The sequence below is a fragment of the Cherax quadricarinatus genome, chromosome 76, assembly GCF_038502225.1.
Source record: "Cherax quadricarinatus isolate ZL_2023a chromosome 76, ASM3850222v1, whole genome shotgun sequence".
NCBI lineage: Eukaryota > Metazoa > Arthropoda > Malacostraca > Decapoda > Parastacidae > Cherax > Cherax quadricarinatus.
This window is the reverse complement of record NC_091367.1, coordinates 22,117,247-22,128,869: the sequence shown is the minus strand read 5'-3', so window position 1 is coordinate 22,128,869 and position 11,623 is coordinate 22,117,247. Positions and strand designations below refer to the sequence as shown.

General features: G+C 41.9%; 1 protein-coding gene across 11 annotated transcripts in view; it reads right to left on the bottom strand.

The window, feature by feature from the left end:
* Positions 1–11,623, bottom strand: part of LOC128703657 (protein tramtrack, beta isoform) — a gene marked incomplete at its 5' end in the record, with an annotated part of 506,533 nt that overhangs the window by 312,925 nt on the left and 181,985 nt on the right. Inside the window, 1 exon segment of one of the 11 annotated variants that reach the window (XM_070101387.1) lies at positions 2,898–3,160. Coding sequence (XP_069957488.1) covers positions 2,945–3,160 — 216 coding nt within the window. 11 annotated transcript variants of the gene reach the window in all.

The window sequence follows — 11,623 nt, the reverse complement described above, 5'->3', positions numbered from 1 at the left end:
TGTAGTGTTGGAGTGGAGCACTGTAGTGTTGGTGTGAAGCACTGTAGTGTTGGAGTGGAGCACTGTAGTGGTGTGAAGCACTGTAGTGTTGGAGTGGAGCACTGTAGTGTTGGTGTGAAGCACTGTAGTGTTGGAGTGGAGCACTGTAGTGTTGGTGTGGAGCACTGTAGCGTTGGTGTGGAGCACTGTAGTGTTGGTGTGAAGCACTGTAGTGTTGGTGTGGAGCACTGTAGCGTTGGTGTGGAGCACTGTAGTGTTGGTGTGAAGCACTGTAGTGTTGGTGTGGAGCACTGTAGTGTTGGTGTGAAGCACTGTAGTGTTGGTGTGAAGCATTGTAGTGTTGGAGTGGAGCACTGTAGTGTTGGTGTGGAGCACTGTAGTGTTGGAGTGGAGCACTGTAGTGTTGGAGTGGAGCACTGTAGTGTTGGTGTGAAGCACTGTACTGTTGGAGAGGAGCACTGTAGTGTTGGTGTGAAGCACTGTAGTGTTGGAGTGGAGCACTGTAGTGTTGGTGTGGAGCACTGTAGTGTTGGTGTGAAGCACTGTAGTGTTGGTGTGAAGCACTGTAGTGTTGGAGTGGAGCACTGTAGTGTTGGTGTGAAGCACTGTAGTGTTGGTGTGAAGCACTGTAGTGTTGGTGTGAAGCAATGTAGTGTTGGAGTGAAGCACTGTAGTGTTGGTGTGGAGCACTGTAGTGTTGATGTGAAGCACTGTAGTGTTGGTGTGAAGCACTGTAGTGTTGGAGTGAAGCACTGTAGTGTTGGTGTGGAGCACTGTAGTGTTGGTGTGAAGCACTGTAGTGTTGGTGTGAAGCACTGTAGTGTTGGTGTGAAGCACTGTAGTGTTGGTGTGAAGCACTGTAGTGTTGGTGTGAAGCACTGGAGTGTTGGTGTGAAGCACTGGAGTGCTGGTGTGAAGCACTGGAGTGCTGGTGTGAAGCACTGGAGTGTTGGTGTGACGCACTGGAGTGTTGGTGTGAAGCACTGTAGTGTTGGTGTGAAGCACTGCAGTGTTGGTGTGGAGCACTGTAGTGTTGGTGTGGAGCACTGTAGTGTTGGTGTGGAGCACTGTAGTGTTGGTGTGGAGCACTGTAGTGTTGGTGTGAAGCACTGTAGTGTTGGTGTGAAGCACTGTAGTGTTGGTGTGGAGCACTGTAGTGTTGGTGTGGAGCACTGTAGTGTTGGTGTGGAGCACTGTAGTGTTGGTGTGAAGCACTGGAGTGTTGGTGTGAAGCACTGGAGTGTTGGTGTGAAGCACTGTAGTGTTGGTGTGAAGCACTGGAGTGTTGGTGTGAAGCACTGTAGTGTTGGTGTGAAGCACTGGAGTGTTGGTGTGAAGCACTGTAGTGTTGGTGTGAAGCACTGTAGTGTTGGTGTGAAGCACTGGAGTGTTGGTGTGGAGCACTGTAGTGTTGGTGTGAAGCACTGTAGTGTTGGAGTGAAGCACTGTAGTGTTGGTGTGAAGCACTGTAGTGTTGGTGTGAAGCACTGTAGTGTTGGAGTGAAGCACTGTAGTGTTGGTGTGAAGCACTGTAGTGTTGGTGTGAAGCACTGTAGTGTTGGAATGAAGCACTGTAGTGTTGGAGTGAAGCACTGTAGTGTTGGTGTGAAGCACTGTAGTGTTGGTGTGAAGCACTGTAGTGTTGGTGTGAAGCACTGTAGTGTTGGTGTGGAGCACTGTAGTGTTGGTGTGAAGCACTGTAGTGTTGGAGTGGAGCACTGTAGTGTTGGTGTGAAGCACTGTAGTGTTGGTGTGAAGCACTGTAGTGTTGGTGTGAAGCACTGAGTGTTGGTGTGAAGCACTGTAGTGTTGGTGTGAAGCACTGTAGTGTTGGTGTGAAGCACTGTAGTGTTGGTGTGAAGCACTGTAGTGTTGGAGTGAAGCACTGGAGTGCTGGTGTGAAGCACTGTAGTGTTGGTGTGAAGCACTGGAGTGCTGGTGTGAAGCACTGTAGTGTTGGTGTGGAGCACTGTAGTGTTGGTGTGAAGCACTGGAGTGTTGGTGTGAAGCACTGGAGTGTTGGTATGAAGCACTGGAGTGTTGGTGTGAAGCACTGGAGTGCTGGTGTGAAGCACTGGAGTGTTGGTGTGAAGCACTGGAGTGTTGGTGTGAAGCACTGGAGTGTTGGTGTGAAGCACTGGAGTGCTGGTGTGAAGCACTGGAGTGTTGGTGTGAAGCACTGTAGTGTTGGTGTGAAGCACTGGAGTGCTGGTGTGAAGCACTGGAGTGCTGGTGTGAAGCACTGGAGTGTTGGTGTGAAGCACTGGAGTGTTGGTGTGAAGCACTGGAGTGTTGGTGTGAAGCACTGGAGTGTTGGTGTGAAGCACTGTAGTGTTGGTGTGGAGCACTGTAGTGTTGGTGTGGAGCACTGTAGTGTTGGTGTGAAGCACTGTAGTGTTGGTGTGAAGCACTGTAGTGTTGGTGTGAAGCACTGGAGTGCTGGTGTGGAGCACTGTAGTGTTGGTGTGAAGCACTGGAGTGTTGGCGTGAAGCACTGGAGTGTTGGTGTGAAGCACTGGAGTGTTGGTGTGAAGCACTGGAGTGCTGGTGTGAAGCACTGGAGTGTTGGTGTGAAGCACTGGAGTGTTGGTGTGAAGCACTGGAGTGCTGGTGTGGAGCACTGGAGTGCTGGTGTGAAGCACTGGAGTGTTGCTGTGAAGCACTGGAGTGCTGGTGTGAAGCACTGGAGTGTTGGTGTGAAGCACTGGAGTGCTGGTGTGAAGCACTGGAGTGCTGGTGTGGAGCACTGTAGTGTTGGTGTGAAGCACTGGAGTGCTGGTGTGAAGCACTGGAGTGATGGTGTGAAGCACTGGAGTGCTGGTGTGAAGCACTTGAGTGCTGGTGTGAAGCACTGGAGTGCTGGTGTGAAGCACTGGAGTGCTGACGATGTGCATCACTGAGTGCTCTTTAAGTCAACTTTACTGAAGGAAAACTTCAGGTATCTTTAAAATGGTTGATGGTGTTTCTTGAGGTGTTTCTGCAGGTTGCTGCTGTCTGACGAGCGGTACGGGCAATTAGGACAGATGTATGGCTTCTCCCCCGTGTGGGTGCGCAGGTGAGTCTTGAGGTGATCGCTGCGACTGACGCTGCGCCCACAGATAGGACACATCACTGGCCGCCCACCCAACACCCGCCCACTGTACATCTGGGGGGCCGCCCACTGTAAAGAGACCCAACAATGTCACTACTGCGCACCGCCCACATGAACTTATAAATTTCAAGTTCACTCTCAACAATGTCAATATATAAGCAACAACAGGCTCATAATTTATTGACTGATCTAACAACCAAATGTTTGGTCAAAAATCTCAAAATCCATTCATGAACAATTCAGTCGGCAAACTTCAAACCTCGGGCAGCAACACAGTGTAAAACCAACAATTAGCAAGCCAAAGTTAACACTGAATAAAAGTTCTCAACAATGAATTATCCTTTTAATAACACTATCCAGGCAGTAGAATGATTATATTCAAGAACATCAAGTGTAAATAATAACAAACTACAGTAAAACATTGTACAGCTACTCAAGGTATAACTCATTGTTGAATAGTGAACAAAAATAAAAATGGCATTAATGAAGTCATTGGCACACGAGCAAGACAGCAGGACAGCAACCACAACAGTAGAATCATATTAACCAACTTCAGTGACAAACAGCTGGCCAGTTCACACACTGCCACAGTGCAGTGTGTGAATCAGTGTCTTTAATAGGATATCTTCACCCACCAATGGCTTTTTCAGTTCAATAGACATAAATAACAGAATAACAGCAGTAGGGCCCCGAATAACGCTGCTCTGGACTTATTCTCTTTAGAATTACAAATGCTGCTCTGTAGTTATTACCGTTTTAAATACAGACACCTCTCATAACACATTTTTACTTGAACACTATTCATATATCAAAATTATTAGTACAGGTGTTGAATGTAACAAAAGTTGGAATTTTTTTTATTTGGGTTGGTTCCCACTCAGAAAACCCCCCCTCCCCTCTTCCCCCATGCCTGAGGAATGCCAGAAGAAACAAGAGGGAATCTACGGTATAATAAAATACAGTACTTCCTTGTCTCTATTATAAAAGAGATATTGTGTAGTGGAGTGTGTGGCACATCAGCTGATAAACAAACTCACTAGAGGTTAGGTAAGGTTCATCAGGGAACAGGACAAGTGTTTCCTGATGCGGGTTTCAGTCATATGACGACTCGCAGCTGGAGCTTTTGGTCATCTGTCCAAGGCCTTCCACTGGCTTACTGGTCTACCCCATTAAAAATTATGGTTATAACCATTTGATAAGCCAAGCAGCTAACAACCATTTATTTACAGTTTGGTAGTCATATAACAATCTTAAACACTTTTTAATCAGCAAGCAATAAAACAAGGATTTTAAGGTTTGATAAAATACTTCCATGTCTCTAAAGTAGAATATTGTACGGCAAAACGTGTGGTGGTTCAGTTGATCTGATGTGTGCGTGTCATCAGCTAATAAACAAAAAACACACCTGTCTACCACTCACTTGTCACATGAGGTCTCCAAACACTTGTTTAACAATACAACAAGGAATTAAAGGTATAATTATATGATGTGAGGCATCACCATGATAAAACATGAACATGCAACTCTGAGCCATCAATTGTTCACTACTTAATAACTATCTCCAAACATTTCTTTATCAACATGTAACAGAACAAGAAATTTAAGGTACTGTATAAAATTCTTCCTTGTCACTTTCATACAGATAAAACTACACAGTGTAAGGTATGACTGCACCATCTGTATGAAAGGCATCACTCATGTATGAAAGGCAACTCTCAGTCATCTACTGCTCAACTAAGCTACATAATCATCTTCCAACACTACCACATATTTTATACAACTCACTTTCTGTAAGTTCAAGCCCCACCCATACCGTGGTTTACACTTTTAAGATTATGTAATAAATTTATAATAGTTACTGGGTGGTTATTAACTATCACCGTTTTCTCTAGACTGCGTGCCATGCCCACTTTCTTTGGAACAGATGGTATACTGTCAAACACCAGTGTCAGCCATATGCTTCCTGAAGAATTGTTAAATAAACTTATAAGTTTATATTTATGATTTAAGTACATAACATATATTTCCAATCAAGCAATGAAATCCATATATAATGTATTTTGTCAAAATGTTCATTATTTCAAAAGACTGTTTTGGGGAGGTGCTGTGTACTGAACCCTATTTTTCCCCTATACATTATATGAATTCCAAAATGCAATTTTACATAAGAAGTCAATTTAAAGAATGCAAGTCCCGTGTTATGAGGTCCACCTATATTCAAATAAATTATTTGAAACAAATCAATTTTTTCTCTTTAGTTTTTACCAAATTAAGTTCACATTCTTTAAGAGACATGAAATAACTATTAATTTAACCCCATCATAACAAGGGCAGAAAAACAAGTCTTAAATAACAGACTCTTGACTGGCTTCAAGACAGAGCTGGACAGATACCTAAAGTCAGTGCCAGATCATCCGGGATGTGGTTCCTACGTTAGGTTATGTACGACCAACAGTAACAGCCTGGTTGATCAGGCCCTGATCTACCGGGACGCCTGGTCATGGACCTGGCCGAAGGGAGCTGACCCCCAGAAGGCTGTGGTTCCAACGTTAGGCTATGTATGACCAACAGTAACAGCCTGGTTGATCAGGCCCTGATCCACCAGGATGCCTGGTCATGGACCTGGCCGAAGGGTGCTGACCCCCAGAATACCCTCAAGGTAGGTAGGTAGGAGAGGATAGGGATAGGGTGAATATGTGAGTGAGAAAGAGGCAGTCCAGCTGATGCCCACTCTTACACACACACATCACCCTCACCAAACATATAATCATCTGTGAGGAGGTAGAGTACTGTGTAAGAAACAGTGAGAGAGTGAATAGGAGTGAGAATCAGAGAGTACAGCTGCTGCCTGCCCCTACACATGTACTGTACTGTACATAACTCTTCAGTTCAATTACACACATTAATTAAACAATGTTTAATACTATTTGGAAGTGAAAGGAACAGTACTGAATATAAAATATTGGATGAATATTCTTAATTAATAAAATAAATAAAATTTATTACAGAATAGTGTGGCTTGAGAACAAGTCTCCAAGTATATCATGAAACTGAGAAATTAACTTCCTAATTCAGAATACTCAAATTGTAAAAAATTTTCAGAAATGATTCCTGTTATTACAGGAGTAATGTGGACAGAGCCAGCAAGCACATACTGGAGTCAACTGAGCACAGTGTTCAAGATGGACATGCTAAAACTTCCTGCATTTTATACAGCTGAATTTTTAGTAGTAACTGCCATAGATTCAAAGCATTATTGTTTCTGTAAATCCTCCTTAATGATCATTCTGCCATTATTCCACAACATAAGATGGCTCTGAGTGTGTGTGAATAATGCAGTATTTATTTAAGTGAGGCATACACAGTACACAAATAACCCACACATAGGAGAGAGGAGCTTACAACGACATTTCGGTCTGACTTGGACCATTATATACTACTCCCTCCGCCTCTCGTCTTTGTTATTGTGACTTTGTAAATGGTCCATGAACGACCGAAATGTCGTTGTAAGCTCCTCTCTAATATGTGCGGCTTATCTGTGTAGTGTTCCAGTCACGGTATTGTGCCTTTTTGTTATATATGCATACACAGTACTTAAATTTCAGGAGTGCAGGGCAAGGGGGACAGGGGTGGAACATTCTGATAAATAAAAAAATACACTGAAAGACTACATTTTTATGAATCAAGACCATGAGTGGAATCTAATAAAAACGTGAAATTTTATGCCATGTCGGCAACAGTGGTGTAAATGCACCAGAGATACCTATTTTACTAGTGATGCCAAATTATGATTTTTTAGGTTTTTGTAGTTTTTAATGTTTAAGATTATGTACGCTAGTTTCTCAGATATGTTTCAAGTCATTTCGGTACATCAAATGTGAAGACATGCTTAGACCAACATTGCTCCACTTGGATTTTTTTTTTTTAAACCCTTCAACTGTCCAAACGTAGATCTACGTTCACGTGTGTAGCGCTCCGAACGTAGATCTACGTTTTATTTTACATGCTTTCAACCTTGGCACGATAGGCCTGAGTTGCCTAGACATGAGAGAATGGGTCTGTGCACTCAGTGTGCACAGTATGACAAAATTCAGGGACACCGGGAAAAATGCGCTTTTCATTTTAAACCAAAAGAAAAGAAAAATTTCCCCCAAAATATTCAGAGTGCTACGCAAGTAAACGTAAATCTATGTTTGGACAGTTTAAGGATTAAACACATTGGTTGTTTCCCACCAAGACAGCATGACCCAAAAAGGAAGAAACACTTTGATCATCATTCACTCCACATTGTCTTGCCAGAGATGTGCCTACACTACAGGAGCTATGACTCGACCCCTGCAACCATAACTAGGTGAGTACTACAGTTAAAAAAACTGCAGCATCAATGCCTCTCCTGTACTTCTCACCTCCAGGACTCAAGTCCAGCTTCCTGGTTTCCCTGAATCTCTTCATGAACATTACCTTGCTCACACTCCAACAGCATGTCAAGTCATAAAAGTCATTCGTCTCCAGTTGCTTCTATCTAACATGGTTGCTGGAAGTCCAAGCCCCCTCGCATGCAAAACTTCCTTAACCCCCTTCCTCCAACCTTTCCTAGGCTGACACTTACCCTGCTTTCCTTCCACTACAGATTACATGCTCTCCACATCATTCTGTTTTGTTCAACCCTCTCAATGTCCAAACCACCTCAACAACCTCTCCTCAGCCCTCTGGAAAATACTTTTAGTAACCCCTCACCTCCTCTTTATTTCCAAACTATGGATTCTCTGCATTATATTCACAACACATATTGCCCTTAGACACAACATCACTGCCTCCAGTCTTTTCCTTGTTGCAACATTCACCACCTATACTTCACACCCATATAAAAGCGTTGGTATAACTATACTCTCATCCATTCCCCTCTTTGCCTCTATGGATAATGTTCTTTGTCTCCACAGATTCCTCAGTCCACCACTCACAAAGTTTTTATTCTATTCTTTTACTGCTTGGTCTTCTAACACTGTTACAAATGTACAAAGATACTTATAATATTACAGACTGTTTCAAGGTGTGATAGTCCAAAAACATGGAAGTAAGTCTTATTGTTTGACTATGCCGGGTTATCCTGGGTTAATTACGTTATATATTAAGGTTCGAGGGGAAAATCCCGGCATATACAGTGGACCCCCGCATAACGATGGCATCACATAGCGATTATTTCGCATACCGCTTACTTTAATTGCAAAAATTTTGCCTCGCATACCGCTTAAAAACCCGCTTACCGATTTTCGTCCGAGACGCTTCCAATGTGCGGCCTGAGCCACGCTCACATGTTCCGCCGGTGGCATTGTTTACCAGCCAGCCTCCGCAATAACATCCAAGCATACAATCGGAATATTTCGTATTATTACAGTGTTTTCGGTGCTGTTTCTGGAAAATAAGTGACCATGGGCCCCAAGAAAGCTTCTAGTGCCAACCCTGTGGTAAAAAGGGTGAGAATTAGTATGGAAATTAAGAAAGATTTTGAAGGGTTTGGGGCTAACCCTGAGAAGCCTATGCCAGTTGTGGAATCCATTGTGCCTACTTCAAAAATTAAGGAAATGTGTGCACAGTGGGTTGAACTGCAAACCTTTATGGATGAAAATCACCCTGACACAGCTGTTGCAAGCCGTGCTGGTGACTATTTCAATGACAATGTTGTGGCCCATTTTAGACAAATCGTAAAGGAACGGGAGGTACAGAGCTCTATGGACAGATTTGTTGTGCGACAGAGGTCCAGTGACTCTCAAGCTGGTCCTAGTGGCATTAAAAGAAGAAGGGAAGTAACCCCGGAAAAGGACTTGCTACCTCAAGTCCTAATGGAAGGGGATTCCCCTTTTAAACAGTAAGAAGATAATGCTCTCCCCTCCTCCCATCCCATCAATCATCACCAGATCTTCAATAAAAGTAAGTGTCATGTAAGTGTGCATGCCTTTTTCAGTTTGTGTGTATTAAAATTAACATTTCATGTGGTAAAAAATTTTTTTTTTTTCATACTTTTGGGTGTCTTGCACAGATTAATTTTATTTCCATTATTTCTTATGGGGAAAATTCATTCACATAATGATTATTTCGCATAACGATTACCCCTCTTGCACGGATTAAAATCGTTAACCGGGGGTCCACTGTATAGATAGTAATTTGACTCACGAAATCGTAATGACACAATTGCAAACAAACCATACCACGGGTGGGATTGAACCCACGGTCAGAGTCTCAAAACTCCAGACCGTCCAGCTGGTCCAGTGGCTAACGCGACGGTCTGGAGTTTTGAGACTCTCTGACCGCGGGTTCAATCCCGCCCGTGGTATGGTTTAGATAGTAATTTATGTGTTCAAACCACCTGTTTGCCTTCAAGATCACTATCAAATATATATTTACAACTAAATTTTGATAATATTGTTTGAAGGTGTTATACACACCAAAACATTTAAACAAGTCACACTGTTAAACTATACTGGATTATCCTAGGTAAAATCTACACTGTTAATATCATGAAACTATAATAAATATGGAATGAATAAGACATCTTCCTAGCAGTTAGACACCTTGTTTGATGGTAAGGAAGCTGATGGTGGAACAACACCTCACAGGAGAGCCAAACACTTGTGCTGACATGAAAACTATTGGCGAGTGGCGTATTTGAAAGCATGAAAAATTGTGTATACTAACATGTAGGACACAAAAGTCTTAATCTGCACACTGGTATGCTGGACACAGTTAACCTGTAAACGGTCCAAACGTATATATACGTTTTTTCAACATTTGAAAGTATGTAAAAAAAGTAGATCTTTTTTTTTTTTGTTATATTTGAAAATATGTAAAAAATAACGTAGATCTACTTTTGGAGCACTACACATGTGAACATAGATCTGCCTGGACTGTTTACGGGTTAAAGAGTTAAATTGTCTGTTTGCATGCACTGTTATGTTTACAAATATAAGTGCCCAGGCTCTTTGAGTTCTTACCCGCACATACTGTCTTGCATTCCTCACAAGGAGTCACCAAAATGCAAGAAAGAAGTCTAAGACAAACAGAAACTACTGCTGGCATGTGTGATAGGCTGTGGGATATGCAACACAGTGCATTTCAAATACAGTTGTGTAAAATCCAGAATTTTTTTCCCTAACTCCAAAATTTCTGCAACAAATATCCTTACTGTATAAGTATGCTGTCACTTATAAAATTGTCTTGAGAGAAACTCGGGCTAGGTATACTGCAGGTAGTCTTGATTCTTGCCACGTTATTACATTTATTAAATGTCAGGAGAAAAAATTACTCATCAAATGCAGACTTTACTTAGAGAAAGACAGTGGAAATATTATAGAACAGTAAATATAATCTTTGCTGTTGTCTTATTAATTCTTTTATCAATCTGGTTTGGTGGCTCAAATATAAATTCATTATAGCATTTTTTTTATCACTGCCTTATTTTACTGCATTTTAAGTCTTGTTCAAATTTATCTCTGAGTTTACCATTACTCAACAGCCAAGGAAGATTTCTCTGAAAGAAAATCTTAGTACAGTGGTACCTTGATTTATGAGTTTAATTAGTTCCACGACTGAGCTCGTAACACAATTTGCTCATAAATCAAATCAATTTGCCTTGCTGAAATTAAATTGAAATGCCATTAATCTGCTCCAGCCCCCCAAAAAACCACCTCAATCTTTTTGTTATGGTTTTTTAAATAAGAAAAATGTATTTATAAATAAATATTGTATAAAAACATAAAACATAATAAAAGAGAATGTAAAGAAATAAACTGGTTTTATAAAGTGTATTTACCTTGGAGATCAGACGACTTGGGCTAATGGAAGATGCTGGCAGAGGTGGAGGGTGGAAAAGATAGGCAGAGGAGATTGGAGGAGTTCATTTCGTTTTGTGCTTTTTCGGTCGCTTTCGTTAGTCATAAACTTTATCACTTAACTTATTTGCTACACTTCTAATGCTATACTTTATCACTGGCATTATAGCCTTTATCGACTCCTCCTGCTTTAGTATGGGACATATTGTATAAGTACTACGCTTGTACTGCCTCGCCAAGTCGAATACACACACACCTTGCTCATGTTTCTCTATGATTGCATGCTTTAATTCAATGGACATCATCAACCTCTTCTTCTCAGCATTGTCCTTTGCACTTACTTTCTTAGGACCCACGGTTAGAAAAAAGAAATTTGGCAAAATAACTGCAAAAAAAGCACAAAATGCAAGCACAGCACAAGCGAGATGCTTCCACGGCAAGGTAACCACGTGCACTGAATGAGTGAGACATGGGATGCTAGGCAGATGTTGTAGCATTCGCTGTGCCAACTAGTGGCAGCGTATCTGAAGCTCACTCATAACTCGGATTTTGGCTCGCAACTCCAAGCAAAAAATCTACTGAGCAACGGCTTCTAACTCAGAAAACTCATAAGTTGGGGCACTCGTAAGTCAGGGTACCACTGTAGTTATTTTTTTAATTAAAATGCTGCTTAATTGTTCAAAATCCTGAAATTACAAAATTGGAT